Source organism: Aphis gossypii, chromosome 2 (assembly GCF_020184175.1).
Source record: "Aphis gossypii isolate Hap1 chromosome 2, ASM2018417v2, whole genome shotgun sequence".
NCBI lineage: Eukaryota > Metazoa > Arthropoda > Insecta > Hemiptera > Aphididae > Aphis > Aphis gossypii.
The window spans coordinates 16157176-16174003 of record NC_065531.1 but is presented as its reverse complement, the minus strand read 5'-3'; the positions used below and the strand labels follow the sequence as shown (position 1 = coordinate 16174003).

Here is a 16828-nt window from a genome sequence, read left to right as displayed (position 1 = left end):
TATTTAAGTAATAACGATGTACAAAGCCAACATGATCCAATATTGAGTTAGTTGAAATTCATTAAATATGATGGAAATAATATTGGTAGGCTCCTCTATACATATATATAACTGACTTTATACGGAATATTTGTTTATTGTGAATACAATATAATATGTGTCTGAGCATTACTTATTTATGTTAGCTTGTGCGTCGCCTAAGTAGTGGACTTCATCGTGTTGGTCATAGTACCAGGATTTCAGGCCTAACTTTCAAGAAGTCAGCACAACCGTTTATTTAAACTGATAAAACTTGGAGGTAAAGTATTTTATTTTTACTTTTTGTTTTTAAATGTGACAGGTATAGGTGTATTTAATAGAATATACTAGAGCATTTTTAAGTAAAGATTTTTATTTTTAAAATAAATAACCATACATAATTAAAATCAAAATTACATGTAACATTATTTGAAAAATTCTAATCGAATATTAGAAAAAAAAAAATGATATTGCAAGTGGATTTTTATGAGTATCATTAGTTAAAATTTTAATTTTAATTGCAGGTAAAAAATTTCAGGCTACATTTTTTATGAATATTATCTTCATGTAAGTATAATATGTTACAAGGGAGGCAAGTGAATAAATCTTTTTAAATTGTTTATAACAATGCCTCTCATTATTATTTTTTTAATAGATGCAATCATTTACCGTGAAAATTTAAAACTCATTAATTGAATCTAGTTGGGATAAATTTTCAAAATATTTCGATTTATTTCATCTATCAATATCAGTATACCACGATCCTATATTCATTCCGTTCTAATATTCTACAGTACGTAATATATATCTATCATAGTATCTATAACTTTACGAAATATGATCAACAACTACCATAACATAATTATTATTACCAAATATTAAGACTTAAATTCCACCTACATAATACTTTTTTTCATAAATTTAATTTAGTTCATAGCAAATTTTTCAGAGTAATATGAAATATTTAACGTATTTTTACATTCAACATCTTATCTATATACTTTTAACTTTTTTTTTTGTTAAAATTCATGACAATATTTTAATGAGTACAATGAATATTACGCGATATTATAATCATTAATGTAATTGCGAATAAGACACCTTTCTTTTTGTTGATTTTCAAAATATCTGTACAACTTTACAAATTGTAGCGAATCCGGTTCAATGTCCTAAACAAATAATAACATGTTTTATTGGTTTTTATTAATTAAATATCATTTATGGATATTCGTAATTACATTATATATGGATAATAGTAATGTGTAAGTACTGTATATTTAACTGTATATTTCAGTCATAAAATTGGAAACGTAAAACTACAATAATTTAATACCGTAAAACGAAGATCGTCCATAAATTTAAATAATTTATATACATTTCAAATTATATTACTATGAACTGTAATGTATATGCGGTACCGCAAAGTATGTGATTCTCAGCTTACAAGTGTTAATGGATTTATCAATTTTAAGCGACTGACATAAGTAAGTACTTAGGCAGTTACCAGTTACCGCTAGGTTAGGTTAGGAAAAAATACATCTATTTTTAAAACTACAGAAAAAATTTTTTAGGTAAATATACTCACTCGAACAGATATTTTTCCAGATTTGCTGATGACCACTGGGTATGATGAGAAAACGCAATCGTTAATGTTTCCGGGACTATGTACGAGAAGCGTCATGCACACTGTTCTGTCACCTGTGCCCCTACACCAGTCGATTATGTGATGGCAAACCGCCGATATAACGCATTGTCTGTAGGTTTTGACGGTTTGTACTTCCTACACATCACACACATAATATAAGGACAGACAATTAGACAAAAATTTAGTGAAGTTTGAGGTGAAAAAAATGTAAGGTTAGAAAGTTGATAGCTTATAATATAATTTATACTGGTGTAGGTATTTCTTTTGATTCTGTTAAAAATTATTGTCATAGTAGGACCTAAAAAGCATTTGATAATAAATATTTTTAATTAACGTAAGATACGCAATATTAACTTTGATAATTTCACTCACGAGTCGTTTAGTTATTCATAAAATCAAAATACATTTTTATGATATATTTGGAGGAAATAAACTGTAGTCTCAATAATATAATAATAATAAAATCAATAATAATATTGTTGTAGTATATACTAAGTGAGTGGTGCATACAAACTGTGGCGTAAAAAAATTGTCGATCCAATTCGAAGGCAAGAGATCCATAACATTCTGCTTTTTCACCGTACATTGCAAATCATATTTTCCTGGTCCAAATTTCGTTTTTTTCTTAGCATCTGTTATATCCAAGTAATGTTTTCCCCAAACGAATACGTCCGATAGTTCTTGCATTTCACACTGTTACACGAAAAGATATTGTGTAAAATGGTCAACGGTCTATGCTCACTTAATAATATAGGTTAACATTTAAAATATGAAAGATAAGCCTTTATAGGTTATTTCTTATATACCTAATACATTTCATTGTATTATATTGTACTTATAATATTTAAACTTATGTAATCGTGTTATTGTTAATTTTATTTCGAAATATTATATTTATCATTCGTTTTTGTACTATGTTTTTTGTTTAGTTTAATCATCGTTGCTAAATTTTATAATGAAATCGTCGGATACATTCAAACATAATATGATTATAAAAACACATCTCATCGAAAACAAAACCACAACAGTGTTTTGCTGGTATACGAGGTATCAATAATATATTATAATTATCGATAATACTGAGTTATATTATTATGAAGTATTCACAAAAACTTACGTCAAGTTTTCGTGCGATGAGCCCCAATGCTTTACTCACGTGATGTCTAGACAAACCGGTAAAGTTGCACTTGTCCAGGCGTGTCACCACTTCCGCAAATATCTGTAACCACGTATTTGACCACTGTCCCATTACAACGATCCTGGCGTTCGGGTTTGCCAGAAGATCGAATGATTTGGCCTATACAGGTGATATTATTTTATATTAATATTCGTAGTGTATTTTAAACGTAATTATAGAGTATGTAGGCGTTTTTAGGTTTGACCTTTATGAAAACATGCTCTAAGTTTTGGACGTTTTCGAAAACCTTGTGGTCCGCCGCGTTCAAATTAGTCTTTAATAGGAGATAGTCGGCCTTCGAGAATGCCTCTAGATAATCTCCGGTCACGATTATTTCTGAAAACATATTTTTTTATGATGACGATGGTGATGGTTTAACGTATTATTAATAATATTCACAAAAAATACAAATAACAACGACGAATCTAGAAGCAATAATAATTATTTATTCATATAGTCGTAATTCGAATTATTATATTATAATATATCCCAACATATTTTATCATTCAGATTATTTAAATAATATATTTATTAATTAATTACTAATGCGGAATGATTTTTTTGTTTTATAGATTTTGAAAAAACAATATTTGATAGGCGATCACATATCTACCTGTCTTTATATAAAATGTAAATTTTATTATTTATACCATTTTAACAATCTGCAGCACTACCAAGGAATCTAATTTTATTATTTTTTATTTTTTAAAAAAATTTTATTGTTATTTATTATTACAATTTTTTATATTTTTAATGACACTGTGTATTTTTTATTTTTAATAATATTTGGTGTATACTAAGCGAATTTTAGATAAGTTTTATTACGTTTGATAAGAATTTAAAAATAGTATGATGAACGGAAAGGAAGGATAGGTACCCCGCAAAATGTTTATCTACACTCCTCTTATCAAAACTTTAAATATTTATAATTTATAGAAACTGCTAGTCTAAAATTGATTTTTAAAGATTAAATTATTCCGAATAATATTCTGCTCCTGAATAATAAATTAAAAATGTATGTTATTATTCAAAAGAGAGAAAAACTTAAAATATGATAACGATAAAAAATATAATTGTTTCCCAAAAATTTTGTTTTGTAATGACATAAAATTATAAAAAGGAAATACTTTCAAAAACGTTAGTATTTTCTAAAATAATGAATGTCTTACGTATAATAATGGGTCACTTTGTAAGTATTTGTAATTATATATAGGTACCATTCAAGTTGGAGAAACAGCATTTCTTAATATGTTCAACCGTTTCATTTACTTCGTTCACGTCTAAAGTTAAAATGAATACGTCCAATTTATTGTCAGCGAAAACTTTTCTTTGAAGTATATTGAACGCCAACTCAATACTAAGCACACTGTGGTCCACAGAGATCACGACTTTTGTAACAATGAAACCCATTATGCGCTATGCTCTATAATAGTATGATAATAATATATTATAATGAAAGCCCAGTTTTATAATTCATAATTTATAATCGCTTTACGCCGACTATCTATAAGTATGTTGTTTAAACACATTGTAACAAGACTACCACGGCAACAAGATATTTGTAATAATATTTACGTAAAATTTAAATTTTGTTATTGTTTTTCAAACAATTCTAAGCGAAGACTCGAGGCTGTCCGTCTATTATTTCATTAAGAATATTTTATGTTTTTTTTTTTTATATTGCTATAAAATATTTTTTAATATTTTTATTAGTCATTACTCATTAAGATAGGTTGATTAAATTTTTTACAAAAATATAATATTTGCTATATAATTAATACTTAATAATGATAATGTAACAATGTACATATAAATATTATGTTACATGACACTTATGTATATAATAAAAACTCAAAGTGCTGACCGATACAGTCATTTTGTATAATATACTAGTTGTGAGTACCTGACTTTGGTATATAATAAAAATTAATAATAACTGAAACTGAGTTCTTAGTTATTTAAATGCATTTAAGTTCCTAACATCTACCTCTGGCTACGGTAATTATATCTATAGGGTCCTACGACTCTCCCTAGATATCTTATATTTAACTGGTCGTTCCCCCGACCACGTTACAATAATAAAACAATAAAAAGAAGAGGGGTCAAGTAAGTAACGCTCTGCTGTATAGTAAGTCACTATAATGGATGCGTTAAATTTGAATCCATTGATAGGTATCATTGTATACGAAAAACTATTTTGAATGGAGATGATTTTCCAACCTAGGATATAATTTCCAGTGGTTGGTGAAAAAGGTGGTATATGTTTTAATGACCCGAATACACCAAAAATTTAAGTTCTTTTATAATTATTGTAAGCCAAACTTATGGAAAATCTTGTATTAACTTTTAAACTTTTAGCTACTTAAAGAAAAAATTTTATGAATTATACCTACAAAATAATTTGAAATAATTTATGAGTTTGACGATTTTTTGTCAATATTAGAACTTCAAATACTAATAAAAAATTGTGCCTATATATTGTTGTAATTTTTGAATCACTATAAGACAACTTATGAGGAACTTTGTATTAAATGTGCAAATATTTCAACTCAGATAAAAAAAATTTATCGATATTTCTAAAACAAAAAATAAACAAAAACGAATATTTCAAAGGCCTATAAATAGCATTAAAATAATCAAACTATTTTGAAAGTTAAGTTATGTAAAGAAAATGCCAATCTAAATAAATGATAAAATTTTCAAGTATCTACAGTTTATATTTTTTGAATAATAAGCTAGAACAAATATTATAATATTGAAAATCGTTAAAAATTTTTTATAAATTTTAATTACAAAATAATTAGCAAATATAATTCATGATTTTGATGAATTTTTATCAATATTTGAACTTCAAATATTAATAAAAAAAAAAAATTGTGCTATGTATTCTTATAATTTTAAATAACTATATAACTATATCGTTATTCGAGGATAAACCGTAAACGTTACACGATTTCGTAAAAATTCAAAATTCAAATGCACATAACATTTTTTCTCTAATGATGAGGCTTCGAGTTTTCTCTATTAGGCAAATTTATAGAAAACTTAGAGTTAATTTACAATCTAAGATACAAATACAAAAATTTTTATGTTGTTTTTATTGTATTAAAAAAATAAAAAATCGTTAGTCTGAATTTTTTTATAAGCGTTTATACTTCAAAGTTTTACGAAAAATGTCAAAATCGCGAAAAATTACAAGTAATTTTGTAGTTGAAAATTCATAAAAAATTTTCTATTTGTATCTTAGGTTAAAAAATTCAACACTAAGTTTTCTTTAAGTTTTCCTACAAATAGGTATAGAGAAAACTTGAAAAATCATTACAGGAAAAATTGTATGTGCGTTTAAATTATAAATTTTACGAAGTTGCGTACGATAACGATTAATTATCATCAAACGGTTTTAAATATTTGTTATTATTCAAAAAGTATTAGTTGTAGATACTTGAAAATGTCATCAGTTATTTAGAATGGTATTTTCTCTACATAATTTAATTTTCAAAATATTTCGTATATTTAAATGCTATTTATTGACATTTGAAATATTCGTTTTTGTTAAGTTTTTTTTTATATAAATATTGATAACATTTTTTTGGCTGAGTCGAAATACTTAGAAATTTAATACAAAGTTCCTCATAAGTTTATCTTATAGTTATTTAAAATTATAAGAATACATAGCACAATTTTTTTTTATTAACATTTGAAGTTCAAATATTGATAAAAATTCATCAAAATCATGAATTATATTTGCTAATTATTTTGTAATTAAAATTTATAAAAAATTTTTTATAAGTAGCTAAGAGTTGAAAATTGAATAAAAGATTTTTTTTAAGTTCACATTAATTATAAAAGAACTTGAATGTTATCCTTAGATTAAATTTTTGCAAAATCCAAAATTCACTCGTAAAATAACTATTTACTGTTAAATAATTTTAGATTTTTGCTATCGTTAAAAATTACTAATCGTAGAAACTTGAAACATAAACCACCTTTTAACCATCCAATTTAAAATATAATATTTTTTTAAATATATTGTATTAATATATTTTATATGTATATTATATCCTAGGCTGACAGATCGTTTATGGTATTATATATTATAATATGTTTAAGTAATTTGTATGAGTACTTAGTATTATTTAGTATGTAGTTATTGTTAAGAGTATAGTAAGTTAAGCAATTGCCTACGACTCACCTCAGAATTTGTATATAGAATAGACGATGAATCACGACGTATATGAGATGTGACAACGGCTCGGTGCTTTGAACGGTCCTGCGATGTCTGAAGTGTAGATCACTGCGTTCTGAATACGACTGACGAGCTTAATTTTGAGACTCGAGTAGTTAAGATCGATTAAAACTTAAAACGCATTCAATAATAATAATAGCCAATAGAAAAGTAGTATAAAAGTCGATAACGCTCTGGTTGGCTGTATGATGTGAAGACCCACATAGTAAATAAGTCAATAGCACTGTGGTTGGCTGTATGATGTGAAGACCCACAAATGCCATACCCGATTTTGTTGTTTAATAATCATTATTGTTGTTATTCATTTACCGACGTTATAATATTATTATATAATATATTTCCCAATTATAAAAATAATAATATTAATGTGAGAAAAAAATTGTTTTTATTATCTAAAAGTATATTTATGAGAATTTATAAACACCTTAAATTATTATTATTTTGCGTAAGTATAAGGTATACACCATTTTTTAGGTAGCATTTTATTATCGAAATAATTATAAGACAAAGAAACAGCACCAAAATTTGCAAACAACTATCCGCGGAAGTGGAGCACGCTGGTGACAGTTATATTTTACCCGCTAGAAAAACATATCCTAGGCTGACAAATCATCTCCGTTCAGAATCCTTTTTCGAAGATAATGATTTCTATCATTGGATTCAAATTTAATACATCCATTATAGTGACCTACTATACAGAAGAGCGTTACTCAATTTTTTTTTCTTTTGACATCCTTCCCTCACCTAAAGTTTAAAATCAAAGCATATTTACTGTCCTAAAAGATGATCACAGACAGTATAAAAAATTCATTTTATTGTAAAACCAATACATTCATCACTGTTATTTTCATTGTTCAGTAATTATTGGTACACCTAAAATGTTTATTTTCACATGTCTTCTGTCCAACCGAAATATTATGGTGGATCCTTACATCCAAATAATAGCTTATATTTTAAAGTCTATAATTAAAAACTAGTCGTTCCAAATAATATTATACATTATATTGCTCAAAAAATATTCTGCTATGGAAATTGAAATAAAAATTATAAATAACAAATAATTGAAAAAGAAAAAAATTAAATGTGTCTATTTTACTTATATAACATATCTTTATAATAATTATTATTTTATTAAAATTTACACGAATTACTAATTATTCATAAACATAAGTTAAAACTGAAAGTTATAACTAAATTGATACTTTGAGCTCTCATAACGTTGTATTTTTATATAGGAAAGGTAATAGAGGAAATTAAGTAATAAGTAAACACATCACTAACTATTTAGTATTTATATGTATAATAATATTAAAACTATTAATTATTTATAATTTGTATAAAATAATAATAATGGAACTTAAACATATTCATTTCATCATATTATACATAATATATGAGTGTATAACAAAACGAAAATTATATCTATAATTTATTATTTTAATTTGTTAACTAAAAAAAAATTGTATAATATTATTTTAATTATTATAGTGCAATGTGCACAATGTTTAATGAATATTAATATAATATATTATTTTTTTACTGTTCAAAGTAAACTATAACAAACAACAACGATTAATAATTACACAACCATTAGTTGAATATAAATATTGGTCTCTTATAATACAGGATAAAAAAATACGATTAATATTTTAACAGTTAAAATATTTTGCTAGTGTATCATCAATAAGTATGCATCAATAAATATATCATAATAATAATATACTAATCTATAAATATTTCATATTTGTAACACTGATTATTATAACAATATTAAGAAATATATATCAATCAGTAATTTATTACAGATATAATATAATATATTTCTATGAAAAATTAAACAGAAAATAAAATAGTAAGTATACAATTTCGTTGTAAAAACCTTAAAAATTTTGAGAGATGGCAATTGACTATATTTTTTTCAAAATAGTTTGATTACCCTGTATTGTATATAATTAATTATTTAAAAAGATATTTTTAAATTTTAAAACTATGCATATATTATAATACCTATAAAATATGTAATTATAGTAAGTATTAATATAATAATACGACTAATTATGACTACATTTCTATGTAGTACTTAAAATATACTATTATATAATATAATAGTACTTATACTATAAAATACTGTATAATGGGTATATATGATGTTCATTCGATATTATGAAGGAGACTTATCACGCGATAAAAATTACGCGTTAAAGCTGAACACATTTTTATCATATAGTGCTCCAAAAAGCGTCTCTTCAATTAAGGAATGTAATTCTATATTCATAAGTTAAAAAAAAAAATGTAAATAATTACATAAAAACGAAATTTTCACTTAACGTTTAGCGAAGGATTATTCTAACGTGTGAATTTTAGTATAGGTATTCCGTTTGAAATTGAAAATAAAATATCAACAGCACTATTTGTTTTATCACGACTACTCGCTATTCCGTCGTAAATCTGAAAAGTGGTAAGTACAGGGTGGGGCACTGAAACGGCCGATTTTGAAAATAGATTTTCTCAGTAGTAATTAAGATAAGAATTCCCACTAAATATTATTAGTTCAAAGACAACATGCCATTTAGTAAACATGGAAAAGTGGAGTGGTAAACAACGTGCTTATGCGAAAAATAAGCCCGAGTATCAATAAATGCTATTCAACAAATTTTTGGAAATCGCATTATTTCCAAAAATGGTGATATTCATTGGCCACCTCGATCACCGGATTTATCAGTATGTGACTTCTTTTTGTGGGGATAATTAAAAAGTAAAGTCTATGCACAGAAACCTCGAAATATTGATGAACTAAAAAACAAAATTAAAGAAGAAATTTCCAGTACGCCTTTGGAAGTAATACACCGTGTAGTGGAAAATATACGAAGTAGGCTAGAAGAGTGTTTGAGAAGAGATGGCCATCATCTTGAGGACATAATTTTTAAAAAATAAATGGCATGTTATATACTTCATTATAATAAATAATAATTAATTTTTATTTGGTTTTTTTATTTTATAATTTATCTATGAAAATCGGCCGTTTCAGTGCCCCACCCTGTACCTGGATTATATCGTGATAATCAAAATTCTGCAGGTATTTTGAGGGTAAAAAAAAACAAAAAAATGTCTGTATATAATTTTTACACTCGTACAATATAGTGTACGCGAGTCGCGTATCGATTGCAGCAGATGACAGCAACTGCACAATCAGCTGAAACTCATCATCAACTGCAGTCGCAGTGCACCGACGACAAGACCGCGTGCACTCGGTCCACGGTCCGCAGGTCGCGCGAAGCGATCACTCCGTCCGCGTTGCAGTGAGCCCGTCCACCGCCGGCCGTCTTGGGACGGTACGTGAGCGGCTCGGCGGACGTGCGACGACAGTGGCACGCCGCGCCGCCCTGGGACGCCAACATCGCGTGCGCGGCGCACGTGTCCCACGCGAACGTCGAGTCCTTGGTCAGCGCGTAGCACTTGACGACGCCCAGCGCCACGCACAGCATCTTATATCCTGCCCCGGACGCCGTGGCCACCGCGTAACCGGACCGTTGCAGCGCCGCCCTGGCTTCGTCCGTCTCGCTGCAGCTAGTCACCACCAACTCCTGTCGGACGTAAAATACACGAATACCTATATTATCGTCGTCGTTCTGTATTATATTTCATTCATAAATACGTGACAATCCCCCCTCCCCCCAAAAATGAGGTTAAAGATAACGTAATATAATTATAGTATAATAATATGACTAAACAGCGTTTAGTTTATATATACATTATCATAATATAATTATAATTATACAGTGAACCTGCAGTGGTTTTTAAACTTTTTCGGATCGCGACCTCCCATTTTTTATTTTATTGTTATACGGCCCCTTCAAAAAAAATTTTGTTTTATTTTAATGAAAATTTGATTTAATTACTATAATTATAAGATAAAAGTATTAACGTGGTATACGATTTTGATTTTGATTTTAAAACAGTGTAATAACTAATAGTTATATTATACTCAAAAATGTTGATTTTATATATCGCGCGAAATAAATGTACTACTCAAATAACGCCTAGGTAAGAATTGATTATTATAAATATTTGCGACTAAAATCGTTCAAATATACTATATGAATATACTATCAATCGATATCTATCAACACGAACGATTTAATAATCTATATCCAATATCGTCGGCATGTTATTGTATAGATATAGATTCTATATTATAGAACAAAATAAATTATTTATTTATTATTTCTAAATAATATAGAAAAGTCATTTCGTGTATTATTTTTGGGCAATCCCCATACTTATCATTCTCGACCCCCAGGTTGAAAACCACTGCATTAAACCACCGATTTAAAAAAAATTTTAAACAGTGTGTCGTGAAATAATATGATACAATGTTTATTAGCGCCATATTATTATTATGAATTGCCGTTTTATGCTAATATGTAGTTTGTGTTTTTGTAGTTGTATACAATTTTTAAATTCCAGCATAACGCATTATTTTAACCAAACGATGTTGAATATAACATATAGTTACCTATATAAGAATATAATATTATTTAAATAATAATAATAATTAAAATAATTATAATTTTTAAAAGTCTGAGATGTATTATCTAATATTTTAAATTCATTAGTATTTAAAATATTTAATATAATGGTATAGGTACTTATTATTCTACTGTTTAAAAACAATATACAATTATTTAAACCCGTAAACTATACATATGCTATTTTACGAAAGCCTATTAAAAACGACTTACTTACTGTTATTTTCTCAAAAACTAACAGTAATTACTAAACTATTGAATAGGTACTCTCCGAAATATTGCACGTTTTAAGTATTTAAAAATAAAAAAATAATTATTTAAATATTTTTCATACCTAATATAAGAATTTTTCTTGAATACACTATTTTTCCTTTCCGCTTTATTATTATATTGTTGTATTATTAAAGCGCAGAAGAAAAAAGATTTAAATCTGCCTGACGCCATTCTATTGCATGTATTATGTAGACGCATAATTCATAATTATTAATAATCATATTTTAATTTTAAATTTTGTTTTTTTTTTTTTTTTAATAATAATTGTAGTATACTACAATAGTGTTCACTACTCACTATTATTTTATGAATATTAATATAAATTATTGCTTATATATATAATATATATGTATATAAACTATATAACTATATTTAACAGTCATTTATTCCATTTTAAGTAAACGATCGATATAAGCATATTATGTAACTAATTGGTGTTTTTTCTTTACCTGATTGCAGCTAATGAATTCTGGCAATGAGTTTAAACTTTTCTGTCCGTCACAATACGCCCAGTAACATCTTCCACTCCACCTACGAACAAAATGAATTGACGTGATGAAACGAGTTCTTAAAATACGTCTCGTTGACGTTTCACAATTCGTTTATATAGACAATTTTGTAATTTTATAAATATACATTTTTACCACATACATAATATGCCTCACTACCTACACTTATTCACATAATATAATACAATATTGAGATATTTGTAATAATATATTATATCAATGTTTTAATATTAAATCTATTTAAAATAATGAAAAAAAAAAGATTTTATTTTATTCGTCTTGTAAATTTAATACCTAGTATACCTATCTAAAGTAAGTAGGCTGTCAAAATAGTATTTCACAAAGTTTAAATAAATAATATTGTAGTGATGTCATAACGTTAAAACAAACTGTTCGTTATTAAATACGAAACGTGCGTTCTAGTTTTAAACAATTAGCGCAAAAATACGTGATGTTAAGTTAAAACAATTAACGCTTCCCAGTTAAAAACAAACCATTCACTTGCTATATAATAGGTACTAATAAATATAACAGTTAATTTTATTAGTCTAGAACAAATTTGTGAGATAATAAATAAAATTAAATAATCGAATATTGCTTATTGACATCTACTTCGAAAACTATTATATTTATCACTACAAATGGGTTATTAAAAATCTTACCCTTTGTTTGTGTCATAATTGAAAAACGGTTGATTGATTACCCCGGCAATAGGTTTTCCGCTGTGCTTGTCAAATAAACCGATATTAATCGTAACACAATGGAGTCCGCTCGAATGAAATCCGTATTCGTTTATACTATCGACATTTCCGCTTATATATTCGTTTGTGGAATCTATACAGTAGTAAGTAGTAGATAATATAGTAAATAGGTTTTTTTATTGTATTATGATAATTTTATGTTAAAGAGTGTTTAAATAGTTAAATTAATAAAAAAATGAACCAATTATTAAAATATAAATATTAATTGATATCGTGCAGATGACTATTATCATTAAGCTGTATAATATGTTCAAAATTGAATATTATTAAAAAAATTATTGATATATCCATCATTATCAGTGGTTAAAGTTGATCACTGTTCATAGTGATTAGTTACAATAACATTATTTTTTTATTATTATATAATATGCGATGATTACCAATAGGATCGATCCATATTCCGATTTTCTCCAAATCTAAGTTTTCTTCTTCGGGCGGATAACAGTCAACGTTGAGATCATTCAAACCGAATTCTTTGTGAGCAGCTTCGGCCAAGCTCTTTGCCGAGTCCAAATCGTCACCTAAAGCTTTGGATAAACACTGAAATGTCTCTTCTACCGTCTCTCCGACGAGTATGGTGACATCTTGACCATTATTGTTCTGTATTGTATCGTTTTCTTCGCCATACACGTTTCCCTCGAGTTCTGGAAACTATAAATAGTAATTAAAATTTAGGTATATGATTCCTATACAGATAAGTTCATAAGGCTTCAAGATTTGTGAGGAATACGATATGTAAATACTTTTTTTGTTTAAATTTGGATCAAAACCAAATTAAACAATGTCCACTCGACACTAAACACTAACATCATAACTCAGAAGGACTATATGGGACTTGGAACCAAAACAAAATACAAACGACCATGACCTCAATTGCCACAGGAATTATTACACGTAGAACCTGTTACATTTTTATAGTTTTATTTATTAATCCCAATATCTATTGATACCAATAAATTACTAATATACTCACTAATAATATGAGTAATCAATAGGTACTGTTTCCTAAGCGGAAATTTGATGAAATTACTAGTGTGGGAGTTATAGGTTCAAAATTTTTTTGAAATTTAAAGATTTTTTATTTTTTGTAGATTAATTTATAGATAATATCTATTTATACCATGGACTTATACCTATTCATACTGTTTTACGGTAAAATGGTGTTGACTCAAAAGTTAATAACAATAATGCACTATTATAGTTTGTAATGAAAATGATTATAATCATTAATTATACTTATAAATGCAATGTTTTCGGGAAATATTAAATCAATCTACATTCCTACCATAATACTAATAGTAAAACAAATTACCTTAATTGCAATATAAAAAACATATTATACAATGAACTTAGTGATGTACACTGACAACATTGTTTTTTGTATACAATGGTCAATGATATAATATTAGAAATTTAATACAGTTATTATAGTGATCTACTAGATAACTACGGTTTAGCAGTACACATTTACCCTAACAACTTTTTATATTTGATAGTTATATACAATACTACGTGTACTTGTAGTCAACATTTTGTCTAATGTATCTAATATGTATAGGGTTTCGAAAAAAAAATAAAACTCGAGTACCATGTCATATTATTTTCACAAGAAATAGTAACTATTGGTAGAAACATCTAATATATTATAATACTTATAGGGAGTAAAAAATATTTTATGACAATACTATTTTTGAGAATATCGGCATTTTTAACTTTGTTATATAAATACAAATTCTATTTTAAGCAAAGAAGTTGTAATTTGCCTAACCTTTTCAAATGTTTTATTGTACATACATTGATAGGTTTAGATATTATGATTTATTAAATATTTACCAAGACATATTATATTAATGCATGGATTTAAATTATGAATATTTCAGGAGTATGACATTAAAGTAAACAATATTATTGATCTAATGACCTACAATTATAAAATATATATTATGTGTCTATATACATGTTAATACTTTTACCTCTTTTATAATATTCGCATTGCACTTATATCGGCGCATCTCAAGGTAAGCTTTACTGGTTACTAGTTAACCTTAAATCCCTAGCCAATAACTATTTAATAATAGTCGTAATGCACTTTTGTAGTTATTAATTATTAGTTATAATATACACATTATACAATAGAGGTACTAATACAACAGAGTCTAATAAAAAAGTAAACATAAAAGTATATTATAAAGGTATGATTATTATTAAAATATCTATGTGATGTATATTACGAGGGGAGCAAGGACTGTGATCCCACCACGTGCCGAATATTTATACAATATGATAAAAAAAATATTAATAATTGTATGATAAATATTTAATAGGTACCGGAAATATATTGATGTACCTAAATTATTTTATTTACTTTATGTATTATTCATGTTGGTTCTCAATGCGACTATCCATATTTCTATACATAATAATATGAGTATAGTTTAATTTATATTGTTATTAAATATGAATATTTAATGTATTATAATGTTATATCATGAATATACAACTTTTATTTGGAAATAGTAGGTGGTTATTACAAAAATATTATATACCTATCAATAGAATCGACTGCATTATAATGATTTCTGCCAAATTGTATTTATTTGTCAATCAAATAGTTCGTTTACAAATTACAACCGCGTTATATGAGTACTGTCATTATTCATTTTCGTGTTTGCATTTGATGTCGGAATATTAACTATGCTTGTTTACATAGGACATAAATGACGGGAAAAAAATTTGAATTACGTAACGGTAAACTTGGCGTACTTTGAATAATATTTTTAAACTATAGTTCAGAGTCCTGAATCAAAACAGCACGTGCCCCACACGTGTAGTTATAATCGTATACTGCGATCGCTAGTCACGCGACTGTCGGTCGACGATTGCACGTCGAACATACTCCCACGCGACATCCGATCGTATTGAATAACTGCAGTATAATACCATCACATATTATTATTATTATTATATTTTATCATAATATTATATGCACCTGTCGCGGTGCACTGTTGCGGCACAACTGCAGCTGCAGCTAAACGTGACCCATATATATATAATATATATTATATTATAATTAATTGTAAGTTCGTAATATAATATCGCGTGCTTACCTGACGGCCGATGCGTTTGGCCACTATGCGCTGCACCAGGACGTCGGCCAGCGTCTTGAAGTCGTGCGCGAACCGTCTGCTGTTGGCGTCGTCGCCGCACTTCTCCTGGACCAGCATGGACAGCAGCCGCGGATTGGACCGGCACATCCGGGCGACGTGGGCCGCCGCTTCGGAAGCGAGAAGAGCGCATCCGGTCAGGCCGCCGCCGCGCCGACGTCGCCGGTCGCGATCTCCGGTCCCGTCGTCGGAAGAAGACATTAATATAATATTGTGGTGGTGCGGTCACGGTGCGCACCGCTCGAAGCTCGAACGCGATGTGCGCGTCGCCGCGACAACATCGGCCGACGGCGAGAAAATCAATCACAGCTGCGTTGCGAGGTATAGACGGCGCGGCGGAGGGCGCTTGCGCGGGCGTGCTTGCCAAAGTACAACAATATTATTATTATGTTATACTTGCGGTGCGGCGGGACGTCGTATATTGTATTATATTATAATAGGCTTTTCTGTTAAGTGCCCGGTCGAGTGTAAATTTGAAATCGGTACTACGGTATTAGGAAAAAAAT

The 16828-nt window shown here is 27.9% G+C and overlaps 2 protein-coding genes across 3 annotated transcripts; both read right to left on the bottom strand.

Moving 5' to 3' along the window:
- Positions 1 to 489: 489 nt before the first annotated feature.
- Positions 490 to 4481, bottom strand: LOC126550190 (malate dehydrogenase-like). Of its 2 annotated transcripts, none has more exons than XM_050201242.1 (6): positions 4058 to 4481; positions 3046 to 3176; positions 2781 to 2960; positions 2156 to 2356; positions 1604 to 1798; positions 490 to 1187 (listed from the first exon to the last, which is right to left on the bottom strand). In XM_050201242.1, the coding sequence occupies exons 1-6, from the start codon at positions 4248 to 4250 to the stop codon at positions 1077 to 1079; spliced, it is 1011 nt and encodes a 336-aa protein (XP_050057199.1). In that variant the 5' UTR covers positions 4251 to 4481; the 3' UTR covers positions 490 to 1076. The 2 variants fall into 2 exon arrangements, with proteins under 2 accessions (XP_050057199.1, XP_050057200.1); XM_050201243.1 differs by having other exon boundaries at positions 492 to 1187; positions 2174 to 2356; positions 4058 to 4478.
- Positions 4482 to 8709: 4228 nt separating this feature from the next.
- Positions 8710 to 16618, bottom strand: LOC114119547 (inositol polyphosphate 1-phosphatase). Its single transcript, XM_050201281.1, is given in 6 exon segments — positions 8710 to 10670; positions 12338 to 12419; positions 13060 to 13231; positions 13539 to 13809; positions 16266 to 16528; positions 16531 to 16618. Coding segments are annotated over 6 exon segments (1239 nt in total). The 5' UTR covers positions 16604 to 16618; the 3' UTR covers positions 8710 to 10292.
- Positions 16619 to 16828: the final 210 nt, after the last annotated feature.

Coding starts and splice junctions, on each gene's coding strand:
- LOC126550190 (XM_050201242.1), bottom strand. CDS start 4,250: ATGGGTTTCATTGTTACAAAAGTCGTGATCTCTGTGGACCACAGTGTG. Junction 2,357..2,780: donor TCATCGCACGAAAACTTGAC/GTAAGTTTTTGT, acceptor TTCGTGTAACAG/TGTGAAATGCAAGAACTATC. Junction 1,188..1,603: donor CTGGAAAAATATCTGTTCGA/GTGAGTATATTT, acceptor TTATTTGTTTAG/GACATTGAACCGGATTCGCT.